The sequence below is a fragment of the Mixophyes fleayi genome, chromosome 1 (assembly GCF_038048845.1).
Source record: "Mixophyes fleayi isolate aMixFle1 chromosome 1, aMixFle1.hap1, whole genome shotgun sequence".
NCBI lineage: Eukaryota > Metazoa > Chordata > Amphibia > Anura > Limnodynastidae > Mixophyes > Mixophyes fleayi.
The window spans coordinates 65,354,126-65,377,751 of NC_134402.1; the positions used below are offsets into that span (position 1 = coordinate 65,354,126).

A 23,626-nucleotide genomic window follows, 5' to 3' on the forward strand; every position below is an offset into this window, starting at 1 on the left:
AAAGATAATGAGAACTTTTCCAGTCAATTCAGATCAAGATTATAGCTAGAATCTGAACCTCCTTTGCTTGAGTCTAAATCTGTTTAGTTTAGATTCAACCATTCTCATCTCATTTTCAACACTGTTAATACTCTCTGAACTGGAAAAACTGGACTTTTTCAGTGGGCCACAAGTTCTGTAAATCCAGTGTTGGTCCCAATTCTACCAACACGACTTTATACTAAATGGACTATCAAGAGCAGGGCCGTAACTAGGGCGGTGTGAGAGGGGCACAACGCTGAAGGGAGGCGCAGTTTATGAATATTTGAGGTTCATTTGGTGAAAATTGAGGGCTAGGAGGAGGCAGTTTTCCTTCTCGCCCCAGGCGCTAACATTTCAAGTTACGGCTCTGATTACCATGAAGCTCTCCAGTTATGCAAAGATTAGCTACTAGCAATAAGAGAATTACATCAGCTTACCAAATTGAACAAGGGTCTCAGTTTAGCCATTTTTAAATGTGGGCAAACCAGTAATCATCATTTAATTTTATAGCAGAATTGGCAACTATTCCTAATTTCGAGGGAAGGTCCAAGTATTTGCCCTGAAAAGGACAATTTAAAATATCCAAAAACCTGTTCTACATAAAGCTCTGAAAAACAAATTATATAACCGCTGCTGATTTGTACAGAATGGTAGAATAGCACACACAAAGAAATGATCACCAAATACCTTCTCCTACAGCCACTGATAGAAGCCCTATAAGACAGTTTAATGAGAAGTAGAAATGCCAGCGGAAGTGTGGGCAATTAAGCATATTTTAGGTATTATGACCCAAATTACAAAAAAAACCCTAATATTAGACACAATGCCCACGCATTCTGAATAATAGATTTAGAAAATGATCATTGTTAGTCATAATGGGAGGTGGATTTATGTCCCCATTGAGAGCACCATGCATGATGTATATTAGCTAGAGCCTCATAGTAGCACAGTACCCATCGAAAGAATATGGAAATACTGGCAATTATTCTATGTAACTATTTTTTTTACCACACTGCTCTACACAATGTAGCACAATTTGCAAAACAATCTAATGTGTGATGAAGCAAACCAAATATTGCTAGTCCAGGTTCACATTGAATTTAAAATGCAACTTATACTGGGTGCCAGCATGCTCAGTGCCATGGTTTTAAAACATACAACTGCTCTTTACAAATGAGATTACAATAGTCATACTAATATTAACAATGTCACAGATAGTATCATCATCATTTATTTATATAGTGCCACTAGTTCCGCACATCAGTCGCTGCCCCATTGGGGCTTACTGTCTATATTCCCTAACTCACACACACAGACTAAGAGACTAGGGTCAATTTGATAGCAGCCAATTAACCTACCAGTATATTTTTGGAATGTGGGAGGAAACCGGAGCACCTGGAGGAAACCCACGCAAACATGGGGAGAACATACTAACTCCTCACAGATAAGGCCATGGTTAGGAATTGAACTCATGACCCCAGTGCTGTGAGGCAGAAGTGCTAACCCCTTAGCCAACATGATGCTCAGTATCCAGATTACAATTTAATAACAGACCCAGTTTAAAAAACGAACATACATTGTTCACCTTGAGGGTTGAATTGCTTTGAGGTTCAACACTCAACATATACTTGCCTACGTTTTCGTCAGGTAGAGTGATGTCATACTGTAAATGGGAGGAGCTTTCTCACTAAGCAGACAAGCAAGCAAGTCAGACTAGTAATCTATTTTCCATTTTTATTTTAAGGAAAACACTTAAGCAACTAGCACTTGGGAAAGCCATTGTTCAATATGCATCTTTGATGTTTAGCCCTGTCTGATAAGACACAGTAACAAGTATTGGCACTATTAAGAGCAGTTCAATTGACATTACAAATTACACACCACCAGGGGCAGTTCTCCTTACAGACCTTTCATTGATTCATCTGTTGACACTACAATGTGCTGGACTACCTCTAATCAGTACTCAAGAAGTGCGATTATTAAAACGGTTACACCCATGTGTGTCTACATCTCGCCCTGACACAAATGTAGATCATTAAAGGTAAACACAGGGACACGTGACAAGACATATCTGTTGATTCAGACTTCACAGAGAGCTAATTGGAGAAGAGGCTTGGCTGCTATGGCTCCATTTTCAGACATGCCATGAGCAATAACAGAGCTATTAATTAATGATTAACGACGTGCAAGGGATCAGGATATATTCTACAACACGCTCTTTGTTTCAGTCCCCATTTGTGAGCTCTATTTAATTGGGGCCAGGCATACTTGCTGTCAAGTGTAGATACTGGCTGCAAAGGGTCTTGCATTTTCATTTTAACCCAGTCCTTCCAGTCTCCAGGACTAATCCATCATTCCAGTGCTTAGTCACCAGTTGAATGTTTATTTCACTTGTGACCTGTATTATTTATGCTCAAAGCAAGCTTAGTCACAAGAGAAATGAATTTATCATAAAGATATTTCACACACACAAATCATGGTCATGTTACTGTTGCTGCATGTTGAAATGGATCGTCTCCGTGTCAGCTAACAGATGATTTTTTTCCCCCCCATTGCATATTCATAAGCGAAAGGAGAAGATTCCGCTTGTATGAAAGGATGCTGATTATTTTTCCTGTGCATACAAATGAGGTATCTTAAAGAGACAAGCATGGTCTAGAAAGACTAGCAGTATTGTTAATGAACAAAACAAAATCCACACAAAAAGCCCAGTGCTGTGTGACTGCTTAAGGCATTTTGTATTGGGGTATAGTCATTGTCTAGCATATAATATACCACTTACACAATGTAGCACTTGTTTGCTTTACCCAGTGTTTACACACATACTGCACAGGTAGCTGCAAAAAGGACAGTTAATGAAAAGGTTTTATTTCCACAGGAGTGTTGCTATGAATTGCTGCTAATTCACCTTTCAGACACACCTTTGTTTACTGTAATACCTCTCTTTCCTGATGTACAATACATATAAATATCTAAAAATAACACCAATAGTTTCTCACTCCTTCTAAGCCATATGCAATTGCATTTCCTTTGTCCAGATAAGAGACCTGTGGCTCACAGTTTCCAGTCAATAACACAGAAAAGCATAATACAAAAATATATCTTTTATTGGGGGGATTCCCTTTAATGCAGAAAAAAACAACTTAGTTGTGACCTATCAGTGAAATGTACAAAACAACACATTTTACCTCCAATTCTCCCGGTTAGTAGGGCTCGGACACGTATGTGGACAGTACACACAGACACACATATAGGTTCACTGTGAGTACTCACAGTTCGGAATACAGGAAATGAAGATTGCCCATATTGTCTATATAGTTGGCAGGACTTAGCCAAGGTAGAACCAATAACAGAAGAGCCTTCATTTTGAGCACAGCGTAGATATGGCTTCCTCCTCACCAATTTCTTTGCCTGCTATTAACGGAAAAAAAGACTCCCAGCTTCTATGACAGGCAACTCTTTTCACAGATGGATTGTTAGTTGCTTATATCAGATGAAGCACATCATGATACTGATTGAAAATGTCATACTAAGCAACGCTGGAAAAAAAATAAAAAAAATCATTGACCTGTAAGAGGATTAGTTCATTTGGATGTCAGATTGGTAGAGACGTGAAGGTTTAGAGACAATGCAGCATGGATGGCGAGACAGTGACTTATGCTGTGAAACAGGCTGATGTAAGGTAAAGGGACCAGCCTCCTGCATCACACAGAGTGGTTCTTTACAAACAGCTGGTACATTTACATCACTGGCTACAAGCATATGGGTTGTGAGAGCTTAGGAGAGCAAAGATCTGACTATTGATGCTGTGCAATGCAATATAATAGAATATATGCTATACACAGAAATAAATATATATACACACACACACACACACACAGACACACACACATTATTGTATATGACAGCATGACAATTCCTTTAAAAGAGCCACAGTTAGTGCAAGGGGCTCTGAAATTGCAATCATTGAATATTAGACTATAGAGATGTAATGGGATGAATAATTTGCTTGGAGATAACACCACTGAAATGATTGATTTCCAAAGTACAGGAATATGTCAAATAGATCAAAAAGTACAAAAAAAAAAATCATTTAAAAAATTAATATAATGCATATTGATTGTAACAACTCAATTTCACTTGAATAAAATAAAAAATAAAATAAAATAATAATAAGTTACAGTATTAACATAGGCGACTAGAGAACAAAGACCATATGGCTTAGTGGCTGAGGTATATATTGTCCCCTCAGTTATTGGGTTCCTGGTAAACATAGAATACGTAGAAAACCAAATAATTCCGTGATTCCTGCATATGTCGCAACATAGAACTAAAAGGTGCCCATGTACACCACTATTTTACTGAACAATTGGGTTATATTAAAACCAGCCAGAAATTGCACAAAAAGACTGCCAATCTGATTAAGCTCCTAATGTGTATGGTCAAATCTAACAGAGATCCAGCCACTGGGAGGGATGATGAATCCAGATGGACATTGACCGTATCTACCCATGTTAGCGGTCTTCACATTCTCTATAACCTGGGTGTTTGGCCCAAGCACCGCACAGTCTGATCTTTCAGTTTTGGACACAGACACCTGTGTTCAATTTAGAGATGGGCGGGCTCGGTTTCGTGAAAACCGAACCCACCCGAACTTTGGGGTTCCGAGTACTCTTGCCCCTATTCGGATTCCAAAACGAGGCAAAACGTCATTGTGACGTCGTCGGATCTCGGATCTTGCGAGTTTTGTAATCTATAAATACCGCCCTCCACCGCGATCTAGCGGCATTTGAGAGAGGGACAGAGAAGGAGTAGGACAGAGTATAGAGCAGTTTGGCAGGCAAAGAGATAGAAGAGAAAGAGGAGGGTGGTAGCAGTGTTAGAGAAAGCTCCATTGCTGAATTTGTCATTGCTGAAATCCTAATATACCAGTCATTGCACTCTTTTTTTCTGAATTTGCACACAAAGTGTAGGGTCTAATATACACCCAAATTCAAGAGCTGCTTTGGTCATTTGGTCATTGCTGAAATAGCAATCTACAAGTCCTTGCAGGCTTTTTTTCTGAATTTGCACTAATAAGTGTAGGGTCTAATATACACCCCAAAGACGAGTGCTCCATTGCTAAGAGTCATTGAAGAAGAGGAAGACAAGCAGGCTTGTCTGTAGAATTTGCAGGCAAATTCTACTGCGTTGTATAGATAATACCCAAAGACGAGTGCTCCATTGCTAATTGTAATTGCTGAAATAGAAATTATAGGCCTGTCTGGCTTGGTCTAAATCTGCAGTTACACTGTACTCAGGGCTGCCAAGAGGAATTCAGGGCCCCGGTACAACAAATTCATGGGGCCCCCCTCATAGCTGAGCATGGTAAAAAATTTGCGCCGCAAAATTTTTTCGGGATTGTGGTCAAGCATTTGGGGGCGTGGAAAATTCGCCATTGGGGCGTGGCTAACACATCAAAATCACTCGGCTCTCAATTCGCACGAGCATCACATATGTCCAAGCACTCCTGGCTTTCAGGACATCTAGCACCAAAGTGTAGTATAGAAAAAATGCAGTGTGTACACAAAGAGTTCAGTCTTGGCCTCCACCTTACATTGGGCACAACACTCACCAAAAATTGACATTGTCCCTACTAGAATCACAACATTTCACATACTGTCCTGCTCTCTCCTACCTGTTGTTCTCACTTTCACCACCTGTTGCTGCATGTTTCTTTAGTTGCGGATGGTCTGGATCCTGGAATGCTGGGGGCCCTATTTGGAATTATCTAAATGTAGCTATTTTTTTCCAAACAACCCTGGCGTTAAATCAATACCATCCACGATTAATAATTAGGCCTTCCTCCAGCTCCAATATTACAATAATGTGCCCCTTCATCATCGCCATGCCTTATGATCACACTGAGCCCTCCATGCTGCTTTTGCCCCTTCATCTGGCTCCCCTTCATCACACTATGCTGCTCCCACCCCTTTTTCAATCCCACTGTGCCATGCCTCCCCCCCCTTTTCAACCCCACTGTGCCATGCTGCCCACCATTTTTTAACCCCATTGTGCTATGCTGACCCGTTTTTTAACCCCACTGTGCCATGCTGCCTCGTTTTTTAACCCCTCTGTGCCCCCCTCGTTTTTTAACCCCTGTCATGCTGCCCCCCCTCATTTTTTAACTTCTGTCATGCTGCCCCCCCCCCCGTTTTTAACCCCTCTATGCCCCCCTCGTTTTTTAACCCCTGTTATGCTGCCCCCTCCCTCATTTATTAACTTCTCTGTCATGCTGCCCCCCCCCCCCGTTTTTAACCCCTCTATGCCCCCCTCGTTTTTTAACCCGTTATGCTGCCTCCCCGTTTTTTAACTCCTCCGTGCCCCCCCTCGTTTTCCTCCCTGCATTTACCTTTTCTCCTTTCTTGGTCTTCTCCGCTGCTCTGTGCTCCATTGCCCAGCATTCAGTCAGTCTGGAGCATGACATGATGACATCACACCGGGCATTCAGACAGTCTGAATGGAGCACAGAGCAGCAGAGAGGAGGGATGCCGGCTCCGCGATCAGGTGAGTATGTTTTTTTTTTTTTTTAAACTAGCCTGCTCCCCCCACCAATGACCGAGCCCCCCCTGCCAAAAAAAAAAAAAAGCAGCAGCGCAAGGGCCCGGGCCGGGCCCCCTGACAGGTCCGGGCCCGGGTAATTAGTACCCTCTCCCCCCACCTCTCTGCGGCCCTGATTGCACTGTACCATAGCTCACTCAGAAACAGAAGAGGTGGCAGGGTTCAGTGCTGAAACAGCAATTGTAATAATAGGGCTGTCAGTGTTCTTAAAAGTCTCCAGTGACATTGTACTGTGCCATAGCTCATACAGAAACAGGAGGGGTGACAATGTTGTTGTCACTCTCCAGTCTCAGTCATGATGATACTAATCCCTCTACCTCATGTGCTAAAGCCTATGTTCAAGTAGATAGTGGCTTTAAGTCAGAGAAACAAAAATGTAAATAAAAGCTTGTACCTTTTTAAAGAAAAAGAACCTCTCTAAAAAAGGTAAAAGTTTACTGTAGAAAAATATAAAATTGCCATTCTACCCAAAATATTACCAGGCATACCAGCATCAGGTAGCTCCCTTCACTTAGTGTAGATTGCAGGTGCTGAAATCTAGCTGTCATCATATTCACCCTCATCATTCTGTACTTCTTCCTCAAACAATACTAATTCAGGCCCGCTAGAATCCACCATCACAGAAGTCTGTGTACTTTGATGTAATTGCCGATAATGGCCTTCCTCATGGAATTTGTAGCTAATTTTATGGCAGAGTTGTCACGATTTTTGGGCAATTTTTTACGGCAGAGTAAATGTCAAAATGTTGTGCTGACTCATCTGCATCACCACTGGGTGTCTTGGGAAAGCTATGTTTTTTCCCGAGAAGCAGTTGCCAGAGAAACTGAAGGAGCGGACGTCATTACAAGATGTTGATAGCTCTTGGATCCTGGCGAAGCAAATTAAGTCCTAGATCTACAATTACAAAAAAGTTAGCAGATTTACGGTTTCATTTCATCCGAAAAATTTCTCTAGCTGCTTCTCAATAAGTATAATTAAGGCAATCACTTGACAAAAACTAACAGAGTCTGCACTCTCTTCACAAGTGACTATTTTGCTGGACTAAAGTACATTCCCTTCAAATGCTAGTCTTCTTGCAGCTGCTGCAATCTCCTACATGCTGTTGCAGATTCCAGAAAATCACCCTAAATTTTTCGGGACACAAACAGCATCTCCTGCATGTCATGGTCATTTTTTAAAAGTTCTGTAACACCAAGTTGATTGTGTGAGCAAAAGAAGAGATGTGATGGAATCCCCCCCCCTGCTGTAATGCTCTAACAATATTGGTGTCATTATCAGAAATCACATATCCTCAGGAGAGTGCAAGCAGGATTAGCCATGTTGCAATGACATCCCTTACTTTTTGTAACAGATTGTCAGCTGTATGACTCTTACTGAAGCTGCCGATACACAGAGTAGCCTACTTCTGAAAAATGTGACGTGCTTGGGTACATGCTGCTGCTGTTCCTGCTGGTGAAGGCGAATCACCAACCTAGTGGGCTGTCACAGTCATATAATCTTTAGTTTGCCCAGTTCCACTTGTCCCCATATCTGTGGTTAAGTGTACAGTGGGTAGAAATGCATTTTGTAGCCCAATAATTATATTTTTATAAACCTTCTGGTAGAGGTGAGGAATAGTTTTTCTAGTAAAATGGTGTTGTGATGGAATTTGGTAATAGGGACAGAAGTCCTCAAGTAACTGCTGCATTAATAGTAGACATTGGACATAGATCTAATACGAGCATAGTCCCTATGGCGTCTGTGATCCGCTTTGCGACTGGGTGACAGTTTTCTTACTTTCTTCCTCTAGCAAAGGATTGTTTAACAGCCAATTGTTGTAAACTACTAGTAGTCTTCATCTGGGTTGAAGATCACCCCAAGCAGCAGCAGCAGCAGGACTAATGCTCAAAAATTCTTCAGAGGAATCATGGTTAGTGGAGGAGTCATCTAAAATTAGGAACTTGGATGCAGGACTAACTCCCATAACTTCTGGGGAGATTGATGATGAAGGTGTTGGGGGTGTAGATTGCAGGTGCTGGGATCTAGATGAGAGAAGGGAGGTAGATGGACCGCTTGTTTTTATTTTTTTTAACATAAGTTTCTGATTTTCCCAACAGCTTTCCATGAACTCGCTTCAAATGCCGTAAGATGGATCAGGATCCTAGATGATTAAGGTCCCTACCTCTACTGAGTGTGGCTTTAAGATTGCTACAAATGGCTAGACAACTGTTGTCAGGATTTGTGTAAAAATAATTGCACACATAAGAGGTTTATTTTTGGGCTTATGCCCAGGCATGACAATGGCCTTTTTCTTATTACTGACAAGAACTGCTGCAGTCTTTGTTTGAAAGTGTATGAAACTATTGTGACCTGTGAGGTGGTCAAAATTGACTGGAAATTAGTATTAGTGAGGTTAATAAAACTGTAGGTACAAAATACCTAAATTATGTGATATTAGCCCCAAAAAATTAATTTTGTAAAAAAAATAAACAAAATAGCAAAACAAAACAAAAATCAAAACACGCAAGGGCGGTTTTGGTAAAACCAAAACCCGAAGGTAATCCAGATCCAAAACCAAAACCAAAACACGGGGGTCAGTGAGCATCTCTAGTTCAAATCTGACAGATGTCCAGCTGCAGAGCTTTAGTGTCAAGCAGCCAGAGGAGAGGGCTCTATATATGGACACCTAAACAGTACGAACAGGGTCATCTTTTCCATTGGGCACGACGGGCAGGTGCCCAGGGGCCCCACAGGCAAGTGGGTCCCATAGGCAGGGCTCTTAAGTAAAATAAATAATCCTGCAAAAAAAATAAATTCCTGCAAATATAAATATATATATATATATATAGATATAGATATAGATATAGATAGAGAGAGAGGTAGGGGCCCTGCGGCACTGCTTTGCCCAGGGGCCCTTAATGTTGTTAAGATGGCCCTGAGTACTAAGAGAGTAACTAATCGCAATTACTGCTGTAAAATAGTGGGTAAATATAATCAAATGATAATTCTGTACTGTAGAACAATACAATAGATTTTGTGGGCTTTTTAAACTACAAGTTTGCACTTCTAAACTGGCCATCAATAAATAGGAGAGGGCTATAAACTTACAAAAATTAAGAATAAATAGGTCAGTCCTATTAGGTCATACAATATCTCTACAGTTTTTAAAGGAAATGAGTTTATTTTAAAGATACTTGCTCAAAATCTGACTAAATGTAATAGAAAACATTCAAATTCATGCCAAGAGTTCACATTAATAAACAAGGACATGATACTAGTCAACATTCTTTGGTTATCTTCAAGGAAAACACAGGCAGCCAGATTGCCTCGGCAATGACCTCAACACAAGTCTTTGGGGAACATTCTTTCACTGAGAAAGATAGTAAAATGCATAATCCATCCTTCCCGAAATAATCATTTTACAGCCAGCCACTAGTGGTCCTATAGAACTGGTTTAATAAACTAGGAAGAGAATAGATATTGAAGAAAACATAAGAGATATAAAATGTTAGGAGCCAAGCATATATTTTAGGAGTCATAGGTTTTCAGGGATGCAAACTGTTTCTTGTAACAAGCTAATCCTTTGTGAAATTACATTTGAATGGGACTGGCTGCAGGATTTTCAGTGTGTATTTTGAATTGCTGGAATACATTTATAACAATAATCAGGCTGAGGAACTAAAAATAGCCTGGTAATGGATTTGAGTCATAGATAGTAAGCCATCGCCATGTGCCTTTAGGATACAAAATATTTTTCCAGTTGCATTCTTGCACGTGTTCTTTATGTCTACCCTATATTTTTCAGATTAGATCTTCATACCGAGATCTGTTCTTGCGTTATTGCTCATTAGAGCTGAAATACCAAGACCACATGATTGCGCTGACAAGCATTTCATGCAAGATTCATACATTGCTAACAATGGCCTTGTGATGTCAGCAGAGGGAAGAGCGACACACCTAGTTAAATATGTATTCCATTATCAGTGTAATAATAGGGGAGCATTATTAGAGTCACAATAAGGAAAGACTACCAGAATACTAGAAGAAACAGAGGTCAAGTTCTACAGTTGAATTTTATCAGCCTTCACAAATGACAGCACTTAAAATGCTTTCATTTGAACATGACCATATTCCATGGGTGGAAACCCTCTAGCCCCGATACTGATGGTGTGATGTCAGAAAACCCCATGGGCTCAGTTAGAAATCTCACATACATACTGTATTTCACAGTTGCAGTACAGGAATATAAAAAAAAAAAAAAAAAAGACAGCGGCATACGTAGATCTTTCTCAAGTCTTACCCGATTCAAAGATATGTTTATGGTGGTGAAAATATAACAAAATATAAAGAGATAAAAGATATGAAAAAAGAACACATTTAAATTGCTAAAGCATAGGGACTTCTAGGCGCTGTAGAAACTGGGTACATCCGTTCATACTAAAGATGCTCTGGCTCGGTTCCTCGAGAACCGAACACATCCGAACTTAGGGGACCCGAGTACCGAGCCAGTGCGGTCTTGTTTTTTTCCTGTGTAAAACACTTCACATCACCAACCGCTCATTGTTCTCACTGCATTGTATGGTCAACAATAGTGAACTAGCGGTGTGGATGCTCCACACTGAACTGAGCACTTAAGTACATCACTGTTGGAAAACCAAGCTGTATTCCCAGGCCTTTAGGACACTGTCCTATCCTGGTTCTCATCCTACTTATCAAACCACTCCTTCAGTGTTTATTTCTCTGGATCCACCTCTTCTCTGCTACTTCTATCAGTTGAAGCACCACAAAGCCAGGTTGTAGGCCCTTTCTATCTGTACCTGTTCTTTAGGAAAATTAATAAGCTCTCTAAGATTTCAATACATCTTCTAGGCAGATGGCACCCACCAAGTTCTTTTTCCCCCAATTTCCTTCACTTTGTCTTTTAATATCCAGTCTTGTTTTGCTACTATCTCTCACCATCTGTTTAACGGAATCCTCTGTTTTGTCATCCCTGATAGTACAGTGCAGCAGAACTATAAAGGATATAATAATAATATCATCATCAACTAATACAATAATAGCAAAAGCAGTACAGCAGTCAGAACGACTCCGGGACCCACAGTTGCAATTCAGTGTAAGAGAACAGTTTCATTCTTTATTTTAATTTTCTTCATTTAGCTGAATTTTTTCTTAAAAAGTAATAAAATGATCTAACTGCAGTAATATTTACAAAACAATACAATCTTCTTTATGAATGTCAGTTTTTGCAAGCTGAAGATGAAAAAAAGTTGTGCTTTTATATTGTGGAATCTTCTATACTTTTTTCATAAGAATCGTTCATTGGTTTATAAAGCCTTCATCAAATCACAAAAGGTTAATTTTGCAAATTAAAAACTACTTTTGAAAATGTAACAATAAAAATTCTACATAATATACAATTAAACAAAAATGTTTTTTGTTTTACAATACAACTTTGGGGAACTGAGCTCTTTTTGGTTTGGTTTTCCCGCTATTTCCCTTCCACTCCTTTCTGCTTTTACCCTGTGTTAAGGCTCCTGCTCTCAATCCTCCGCTGGATTTGGTATGTATAAAATATAGAATAACTTGCTCATACTCTACAGGACTATACCTCCTCCTCCTGCGTTTCTGAAACCTGGCACCCTTGGCTGATCCACATTAAAGCACTCCCCCCCCCCCTATTTTAATCTTTATGTTGCATTACTGCTCACTTTTCTTTTCACAAAATGCTTGGGCCACTCGCTCCCCCATAGGGTGTGCAGTCACTTGAACCTTGCCTCAAACCCCTACTCCATTCCTCTTACCACACTCCCTTATCCTGTCTCTCCTTTGTATACCTCTATCCAAACTTGGAACCTACTGTTGTATGACTGTACCTCAAGCTACTGTAGTTGTATCACCACGCACTTTGTAAGTGTATGCTCAATGTATAGACCATACTGTAAACTGCACTACTACAAGGTTCAAATGAAAAAAAATAAAAATCCTAAATTATAGAACTTCAAGCTAGTTTAAAAAAAAAAAAAAAAAAAAAAACTTTGGAAGTGTCACTATGCCAATTACATGCTGAAAAGTACTAATCTGTAACTATACAATCTAAAATAACTTCACTACGGTATAATCTCCCAAAACACTAACAATAACATTACATGCGTTACAAGTGATTATACTGACTAGTACCCATTAATTATGTATATAATGACAATTATATAAAACATTAAAGGGGGAAATGATGGAGCAGAATCCAGAGTAATCTGGTATTTTGGAGAACAATGTCACTTCAGGATAACAAAGCTGATTTTTACCTTTGGTGACCTATACACTGTCTTTCCATGTGCTAACATGTGTGTGCCAGGACCCAGCAGTGTTCTTAATTAGCTCTACACACAATACAAAAAAGATCCTTTGGTGGAGAGCTGCTTTGCTGTAATTGATTTGATGTGTTTGCTTTTATCACAAGTGTTCAGCAAGGCCATAACCAGTAAAGTAATTTTTTTATAGACCTAGATCAATTGCGAAATACTTACATCCATCAACTGTATCAAATGTTTTCTGGTGTCATATGAACCACATGAAAGATAGAAACATTGGCCATAAGTAACCCCAAAGTAACCAAGTGGCCTAAATTATACTTAGATGCAAAACTACTAACCACTTATTTCCTTATTGTAGAATACAACGTATTTAAAATATGAAATGTGTATTCTACCTAAAATATATTATTTACAATGGTTCTGTGGCATATGTAGTTCCTAACATTCCCGATTTAAGAATGGAGACACATTTGGCACTCACTTGCTCCATTGTCACAGCCCAATTAGTTCTGCCCTTTCCTCCAATCTGTATGGTCTGTGGCAAAAGACTCTTTGCCACAAAATAGAACAGCTACAAATAAACAGCCAATATAAGCAAAATCATAGAATTATTTATCCACCAGCAAAAACAATAACAAAAAGCATTGATTCATGGAAGGACTGACCAACATTATCATTTGCTGTGACACCCAGAGTGTATAGGACATCACAGGTATAATGTACATGGGGTCATGGATAAGTGCACTGTATAACAGTTAGTTTGTGAATGGTATACGAGTTAGAGTCAAATGCATATTTTTATTTGACCTGAAATTTTCAGTAATTATTGAGTTGCTCTAGTTAGAGTAGAATAGAAAGTTTCTGTAAATTAGACTAGACTAGAAGTCTGTGGGTAGGTATAATAAGGTAGAAAGGCAATTGAGTATCAAATGCAAGCAAAAATCTTTGATTTGGGGATGTTAAGATATCTCTATATACACATTGTTCCGCATCAGCAAAGAGATACAACATATTCTACAGTAACTGGTAAACAGAGATCTAGAATAGGGGAATCAACCCTCAGACAACATACTTCTAACAGCACTGGGGTTTCAAACACCCAGGGCCAATAGCTGTGTTTGAAACCTCCAGTGATGTCAAAAGAATAATAGGGCTGTTATACCTGTTCCCCTGACGTTCAACTGGATTCCAATGAGCATCATTTGTAAATAGACAGAGAAGTGGAGCTGTTAGATATACTCTTAGAATCTAATTAACAATTAATGACAGGCAGGTGTAACTTTCCATTAGGGTCAAAGCTTTTTAATACTTGACATTACAGTTAGCTTTCAATGAGGTCATGACACCTTTGAGCTGAATAAAAAAAATAAATAAAAAAGCCCAATACCATCAGGCACAAAATATGACCCGTCTCCTGGCAGACAGAGTGTCACAGAAAAGCTAAATAGTTTGCCCCTGGATGGGTTGCAATGAGGTGCAAATGTTTTATTTTGTTCAAGGGCCATGAAATTACTGCCTGCGGGGTATGATTAATTAATTGTCATAATCTAATGCCAATTACCTTGTAGTAGTGATGCAATCAGTTATAATAAAGGTTGTGTACTTTCTCCAATATAAATTTGTAATAATCCTTGATAAATCTCAGAGTCTGTACCTTTGGTTAAATAAATGTATACCCTTGATTACAAGAACTAAACTTGGGACCTGGAAACAATAGATGCTGCTATAAATCCATTGTGACTTGCAGCGGCCTCACTATGTACATCAAGGAGTTTACATGGGTCACCTTGGAGTCTATCACTTCCCTCTCCTTTCCTGTTCCATCTTCCCCTGCTCTTACACACCCTCCTATCCATTTTATTTACCTGCTAGTCAACCACCAACCCCCTAAACTTTCATGAAGTAAGAGCATCATCCCCTCTCCACACAATTCTTTACACTAGATCAAAGAGTAACTTTATGAGGATGGATGTATATTATTCTGTTTTACCAACTAAATAATTTAGAGACGCAACAGCCTAGACTATAGAGCCTGCAAATAAGGCATTATAAAGATCTGTCACCAAATGTGACATTTTTACACCCTGGATCTTCTAATGGTTCTGGAAGTCAGGACAGTGATTAACACATGTAAGAGTGAATTGGATATATAAACTCTAACATACCTCTCACTTCTGGTACAGCTGTGCATCCTGCCAAATAAAACCACAGAGTCTGAAGTGAAGAAACTCTTGGGGAATCTCCTACGGTACAGCAGCATCTTGCATATCATCATCATCATCTATTTATATAGCGCCACCAATTCCTTAGCGCTGTACAGAAAACTCACTCACATCAGTCCCTTCCCCATTGGAGCTTACAGTTTAAATGCCCTAACATACACACACACACACACACACACAGACCGAGAGAGACTAGGGTCAATTTTTGATAGCAGCCAATTAACCTACCAGTATGTTTTTGGAGTGTGGGAGGAAACCGGAGCACCTGGAGGAAACCCACGGAAACACGGGGAGAACATACAAACTCACATATAAGGCCATGGTTGGGAATTCGAGCCACATATACAATATACAGTATATATTCAATAATTACAGCACAGAAGAATGCATTTCAAGTTATTTTTTTTTAACCATAACCAAACAACGGTGTCAAATATCACCAATAGCACTAAATGTATATTGACGGCAATTCCAGGTAGAACTGCACAAACATTACAACAAACTGAGCACGTGGTGGCATTTTTGGACCATCTCCCTTCTTTCTGAACTAAAATCTATGAACCATGGTTAAACCCTACCTAACACAGTGCACTCACACACAACCACATGCAAGCCACACAGAGATCCTTCTATGGCTCATTGATTTAGTAAGCATTCATCTTTCTCTTTAGAGATAATCCTTACTAATATTTAATTTGTTCATACCAAAGTATACACACTGCTATATTATCTACTTGGCAGCCTCACATCCTCATCGTCAGCAATTTACAAGCCAAAAACACAAGCAAAATGCTGTCTATGAGGTAATGTTTATTTTATATTGCACAGGAGTCTATTTAGGAAAAGGATCCTTAAATAAGTTTAAGGTAATGGCACAAATGAACTGACAACAAGGAGAGCTTACTTGTAACATGCATATGCGATTTGCAGGAAGAAAACACAAGGTTAATAGGCTCTCATTTCTTGGTAACAGGGCTTACAAGTCCGTTCTTCAAATATCATTTTGTGACACAATATACATTGTTTATCCAGAAAACTATGCATATTACAGAAGCTTTTCATCAAAATTCTATAAAATACGCAATAACTGTTCTAAAAATATAGTCCTACCTGCCCTGGAAGCAAGAAAAAATAAACTTGCACATAGCAAAGATTTAACTTGAAGGGAAAATTTAATCATGTTTGCCACATGGAAGCATGTTTCCCCAACATAATTGGTTGTTCCTTCTATTGGGAGTGGAGTCTGTTAATTGTTGTGCTGTAAATGTTCTGACAGGCTACAAGCATCGATCAGTTTCAGGCAGAGACATCTCAACACCAGTTTAGATTATGACTATTAAGATTTTACTGATAATTACTGTTGGAGTGTCCTGTTACATTTAATATCAGAAATGTAACCCTGGCTACAGGATTTGACTAGTTCTATAAACTTGCAAATGTTCCGATTGTCTAAAGATTGCTGTAGCTCTGTCAACGTTCAAATGTTTCTGTTGGCTCCTGGTTGGTCAAGTGCTCTGAGCTTTCCAATACTCTAATTTTAGCACAGGTTAGTCAAGTGGCAAGGACAATATAGTTGTTTCCCTTTATTAAAAATACTTAAGTATGCAACAAACAAACAGGCAACATAGTAGTAGCAAGGCGTGTTACTTTTAAAATATTGTTATACTTAAAAAGCGCACCAGTTTACACATCGTGGAAGCCGCCATTTTGCTTGCTGAACCAATATTAAAGAAATGCAGCTTATTAATTCAGAAGAAACAATTCCTCAACAATTCTGGTCCTGGCTCATAACATCCAAAATAGTTATATACTAGTTCCAAGTACATTTTATTGGTTTAACCTACAAAATGGCTAGCTCAATTGTGTTTAGACAACAGATGACCTTTAATACAATGGATGCTTTTGCTTACCAAACACAACATTGCTTCAGAAGATATTATTTTGTAATTCCTTGGTATCACTTGAATTGATACTATACTACAGAAAGGGTTAGACAATGAGACATACCTGTTTAGGAGGTGATCCTCGAGGTCACATCGTTGAAGGGCATCTTCACAATATTCTGATAAAGGGCAGGTAACCAAAAGTTTATCCAACAAGTTCTTTACCAGCACAGTTGACTTTTTGCAAGACTGCAACATGACGTGTTTTCGGTCCATGGGGCAAAAGTTCTCATGAAGTAGGAAGTTAGTGAGGCAAAGCGTGCAGTAAGTATGACCACATGGAGTGTCCAGCGGTTGTATCAGTGCATGTAGACAGATGTGGCAAATTAGATCATCATCCACTTCTTCAGTGTATGTGTAAAAATGGTTTTCTTCCGCAGAATGCTGCTGCCCACACACAGTACATAAAGGCAGAGGAAGGTCATTGTCCAACATTTCAATCCCATCACTAGACTCCATAATGCCCAAATGCCTGAATTTTCCAAGGAGACTGTTGGCAAAGCTGCCTTGGGTATAAACATAAAAAGATCAAAATATTAAAACAAGCAAAATGGGAAAAATTACTTTTAATTTATGATTCTCATAGGAAAATCCTTATATAATCATTGCTTAAAAACATTTTTTGGGGGGAAATGAATTATTCAACAGTTACAGAAAGATGTGCAAACATTTCATTAGATGGAATGTAGAACATCCCCGCTGGTCTCACGCTTAGCTTTGTGTTCTATAAAGATTGTTTTATATAAAATGAGCCATTTCAGACTGCAGTAAGAGCAGTGACAACTGCAGGCTATGTACTATTCAACAGAAAATACTATTCAATACAGCTGAAGGTGGGCGGGAATGCATTTTGTTGTATTGTAAAACATTTCAAAGATTAATTATATGTCAATTTACGGAACATAATAGAAGAGGACAGTTGGCCATTAAACTGAACAGCATTCCTTTTAGTTATTGGGAGTATTTAGCTTTTTTTAAGCAACATACATACCAATATAAAGGCTACAAAGATAAAGCATGTATTTTTCTTTTTTTCCCCTCCATTGTAAGACAGCGGGAATAATGCATTGCTCCCATTTCAAGAATAATGTGGTACAATAAAGGACAGTAATGATAACCACAGGGATTTGTGCCAGAGAAGAAATACATCTTAGTATCTGGTCTGTGCATTAAATCAGGGAAAATAGAAAGGTGCACTCCTAATTTACAAAAAAAACAACAACTCGTTGAATGTTAAAATCAGCTCATTTCATACAAGATGGAGCATACGTGTTAGAAGGAAAAAGCACAGTGGGAGATCTTGCAAAGGTCAGTTTTTCTATTGGCAGGAGACTGATATTGGATTGGAGTTAAATATATCCTGACATTTTCTAGTTTACCATCATTCCATCAATGACATAATCTGCTCTCAGAAGAGTATGCCCAAAACACATCATGTCGGGTATACAAGACTTTATAACAATATGCATTTTACTAGTGTTCAAAGGGACCCCAGTATATCTTAGCTCTTCACAGAAACCGGTGCGTGTCCAGTTGATACGACATTAGTAGAGCATTAGACAAGATTAATCTCCGGGGATATTTATGCAGCTGGCCCACTTAATGTCTGCTATACGTTTCACTCCATCTCACCCTTTATTTCATTGTATGTTCCGTGTGTTGTTCACTGTATGATCAGCTTACCTCGCTTATTGTAAAGTGTATATACTTATACTCTCTAAATATGGCTAACACTAACAAGTGAAAAACCACAAATATCATTAATCCAAAAATCTTAATTTGAAAAACAACAAATTACATTTTTAGTAAGTTCTTGATTAATTTATTTTTACTTAAATTCTAATAATGTATGCCCCTTACATCTCTGACCTTGTCTGGAGGTTCTTACCCACCCGGCCACTCCGCTCTGACCTCCCTCTCAATTCACCTCTCATTACCTCCTCCCATGCTTGCCCTCCAAGACTTCTGCCGTGCTGCCCCCATTCTTTGGAACTCCTTACCCTTCCTCACTCGACTCTCTCCCAACCCTCAGTCCTTCATACACTCACTCAAAATTCACCTTTTCAAGCTCGCCTATCCTAACACCTCCTCACCAACTTATCCATCACCTCCTCTTCCTTCACCTCCCATCTCCATTTTATCCCAGTTGGTCCTACTGTCTCTCATTACCCCTCCCTCTAGAATGTAAGCTCTCGCAGGCAGGGTCTTCTCTACCTATTGTCCCATGTCTGTCTAATGTTTGATTCCCTTGTACGTCCTGTCAAGTCTTCTGCTGCACTCTGAGACCCCATAGCATTACTCACACTCATCTGTGCTACTTATGTGCATTACCTCATCTATTTGTTACACGCTTCCGTATCCGGCTCAACGGAATCTGTGGCGCCTTGTAAATAAATAATAATAGATAATCAAGTTATGATAAGGTTACATGCACTACATTTAGTTAACTTATTCAACGTATGTAAAGAAAATGCCAACAACATTTGTCATTTACCAGTGCTCTACCGGAAAAACAAGAATCTGATTCTGGGCCAGTGTCGGCCTGCCCTGATACACACAATGAGAAACAGAGTAAGAAGGACACAAAACATGTCTGTCTATCTCTAGCTAAAGAAACTCTTATACAGGAGCAATTGTGAGAGGAAGCAAAAGTAATCTTTTAACCATTTCAGTTTGGCTAGATTACAGATTAGATTTGGCAAATGTCTGATTAATGTTACATTTTATGCAACAATATGAATATTCATAGCTATAGAATTTTGCTCTTTACATTAGCCAATAATTTTAAAGCTTAATATTTACCATGTCTAATTCAAATTTAAAATCAATTTCATGTTAATGTGAAAATAAGCGTATAGACTTCTCAATGACATCCACAGCAAATCAGTTTACAAGGGGAAGTACACTATTTTTTTTACCTCTCTGCTTACTGGATGTTGTGGTATCTGTCAAAGCATGCTTCCACAAATCACTGACAGATGCAGTATATAAGCTGCTTCATTAGCAGCTCCAGCATATGGTATAGACCTTTTCTGTGCATAGGATGTCATGAAGATATGAGAAATCTGAACATTGTTGTAGGATAGATTATGGTTTATCAGAACAGCAAACAGTCACCAAATGTCAGAAACAATGGGGAAGACGGATAAGTACCATAGTACTAGTTTTGGATGTTTGAATCTGGAACAAAGACTTTTGTGAAATTACAAAGTTTACCGTTGACAACTGTTATCAGAACCCTGATTTGCAATAACACTTTAATATTTGAAACGGTGGATTTCTTAAGTTATAATTGTGTAATAACTGCCCGTTTTTCCACACCCATATTGATCATGAACATCTAAATCAGGCCTGTCCAACCTGCGGCCCTCCAGGTGTTGTGAAACTACAAGCCCCAGCACGCTTTGCCAGTAGACAACCTGTTGATAGCTGGAAGGGCATGCTGGGACTTGTAGTTTCACAACATCTGGAGGGCCGCAGGTTGGACAGGCATGATCTAAATCAACTATAGGTATAAACTGGAGGTATAAACTTTGTTTCATACAGAAGAGCACTTGACACCACAATATTTCTGCAACGGTTTGAACAACTTCACGTGTTGCTGTTAAAGTTGATCAATATTCAGATTAAATATAATTTCCATCTGTCCCCTCCCCCTTTAAAGTTCCTAACACAACTATATGCAGGGCATTTTGAGATGTCTCCTGAGGGTTCAAAGAGACAATCAGACAAGCCTGACCTCCTGTCCAGTAAATTACAGTGGTCAGTAGGGGGCAGGACTTCTCACAATAGATCAAATCAGTCCAATCTCCTCTCACAATAAGACCCCTCAGCCAATGTAATTTACTTTGGGGTCCCCTTGGAGAGGAGATCCCAGATATGCACTGAGGGCATTAGTGGTGAATGGGCTTAGACAGCAAGTCACACTCCTTCCCTGAGGCCCCAGTATATACTATATCTCTGCCTCAGCAAGTGTGCTCCACCAGGATCCAATACATGTGCTCTGCAACCATGAGGGTCTTGCTCCTTCCACTATCTAACTCTCAGTTTATGGCTTGATGCTGGCTCCATCATACACAGCCCTGAAACAACAAACTTATCCCTGAAATTCTCTGCATTGTCATTAACATTCTAATAGTCCGATTCATTGCTGGTTGTTCTAGCCATGACAAGTAATTATACATGTACAGTCAGGTCCATAAATATTGGGACATCGACACAATTCTCATATTTTGGTCTCTATACACCATCACAGTGGATTTGAAACGAACAAGATGTGCTTTAACTTCAGACTTTCAGCTTTAATTTGAGGGAATTTACATCCAAATCAGGTGAATGGTGTTGGAATTACAACGGTTTCTATATGTGCCTCCCACTTTTTAAGGGACCAAAAGTAATGGCACAATCGACTCCAAAGCTATTTCATGGACATGTGTGGGTTATTCCCTCGTTATTTCATCATCAATTAAGCAGGTAAAAGGTCTGGAGTTGATTTTAGGTGTGTAATTTGCATTTGGAATCTGTTGCTGTCGACTCTCAATATGAGATCCAAAGAGCTGTCACTATCAGTAAAGCAAGCCATCATTAGGCTGAAAAATCAAAACAAACCCATCAGAGAGATAGCAAAAACATTAGGTGTGGCCAAATTAACTGTTTGGAACATCCTTAAAAAGAAAGAACGCACCTGAGAGCTCAGCAACACCAAAAGACCCGAAAAACAACTGTGGTGGATGACAGAAGAATTTTTTCTCTGGTGAAGAAAAACCCCTTCACAACAGTTGGCCAAATCAAGAACACTCTCCAGGAGGTAGGTGTATATCTGTCAAAGTCAACAATCAAGAGAAGACTTCACAAGAGTGAATATAGAGGGTTCACCACAAGATGTAAAACATTTGTGAGCCACAAAAACAGGAAGACCAGATTAGAGTTTGCCAAACAACATCTAAAAAAGCCATAACAGTTCTGGAACAACATCCTATGGATAGATGAGACAAAGATCAACTTGTACCAGAGTGATGGGAAGAGGAGAGTATGGAGAAGGAAAGGAACTGCTCATGATCCAAAACATACCACCTCATCAGTGAAGCATGGTGGTGGTAGTGTCATGGCGTGGGCATGTATGGCTGCCAATGGAACTGGTTCCCTTGTATTTATGGATCATGTGACTGCAGACAAAAAGCAGCAGGATGAATTCTGAAGTGTTTTGGGCAATATTATTTGCTCATATTCAGTCAAATGCTTCAGAACTCATTGGACGGCGCTTCACAGTGCAGATGGACAATGACCCGAAGCATACTGCAAAAGCAACCAAAGAGGTTTTTAAGGCTAACAAGTGGAATGTTATGCAATGGCCAAGTCAATCACATGACCTGAATCCGATTGAGCATGCATTTCACTTGATGAAGACAAAACTGAAGGGAAAATGCCCCAAGAACAAGCAGGAACTGAAGACATTTGCAGTAGAGGCCTGGCAGAGCATCACCAGGGATGAAACCCAGCGTCTGGTGATGTCTATGCCTTCCAGACTTCAGGCTGTAATTGACTGCAAAGAATTTGCAACAAAGTATTAAAAAGTGAAAGTTTGATGTAGGATTGTTTAGTTTGTCCCATTACTTCTGATCCCTTCAAAAGTGTGAGGCACATATAGAAACTGTTGTAATTCCTACACTGTTCACCTGATTTGAATGTAAATTCCCTCAAATTAAAGCTGAAAGTCTGCATTTAAAGCACATCTTGTTAGTTTCATTTCAAATCCATTGTGGTGGTGTATAGAGCCCAAAATATGAGAATTGTGTCGATGTCAAAATATATATGGACCTGACTGTATGAACAGATGGAAGTACAAATGCTCTGGTCCTAATCTAAACACGCTTTAAAAAAAGAAGAATATGTTAAAACATTGCAAAAATAGCATTATACATAACATAAAACACTAACAGTATTTTGCCAAAACAGAGCTGCTGAAGCTATAATCCCAGTGATAAATTATACAGAATAACAAACAAGTAAAAAGAGTGAGACAGTCACAATAGACCCATAATAGTTTTCAGTCTCAGACCTATGAACAGGCCCGGGCTCTGCAGGGCGCCTCGAAATAAAGAAAAAAAATGACTATGGTCATTTAAAACGGAAATCCATGGGGAGGAGAGGGGGGGGGGGGGGGGGGGGGGGAAGGGGCTATGAATCTTACCTGCATGAAGCTGCTCCTCTCTGCTCTGTCTCCTCCCCTCCGCTCACTGACAGTGACAGGCCGTGATGATGTCATCATCACGGCCCGACAGTGACTGTGAGTGGAGGGGAGAAGACAGAGCAGAGAGGAGCAGCTTCATGCAGGTAAGTTAAAGAAAGACATGGGGAGCTGAGGGGAGGGAAGCGCAGCGCCAATTTTGACAGGGGGCGCCGATTTTTAAAGGGGGGGGGGGCGCCGATTTTCACACTGTGCCTAGGGCGCCAAGGACCCTAGCACCGGCGCTGCCTATGAAGCCTTAATTCTGGGACTGGGCATGTTAGCAGTTTCACCAGTCTGCCCGCAGTAGCTTTGTCCTAGCTA

The 23,626-nt window shown here is 39.6% G+C and overlaps 1 protein-coding gene across 4 annotated transcripts in view; it reads right to left on the reverse strand.

Annotated features, from left to right (window-relative positions):
* Window positions 1-23,626, reverse strand: part of LNX1 (ligand of numb-protein X 1) — a 187,994-nt gene that overhangs the window by 158,314 nt on the left and 6,054 nt on the right. For 2 of the 4 annotated variants that reach the window (XM_075195683.1, XM_075195662.1), the window contains exon 2: window positions 17,141-17,582. In XM_075195683.1, coding sequence (XP_075051784.1) covers window positions 17,141-17,535 — 395 coding nt within the window. In that variant the 5' untranslated portion in view covers window positions 17,536-17,582. Of the gene's footprint in view, window positions 1-3,294; window positions 3,728-17,140; window positions 17,583-23,626 lie in introns of those variants that run through there. The other 2 variants (XM_075195673.1, XM_075195689.1) reach the window with 2 other exon arrangements.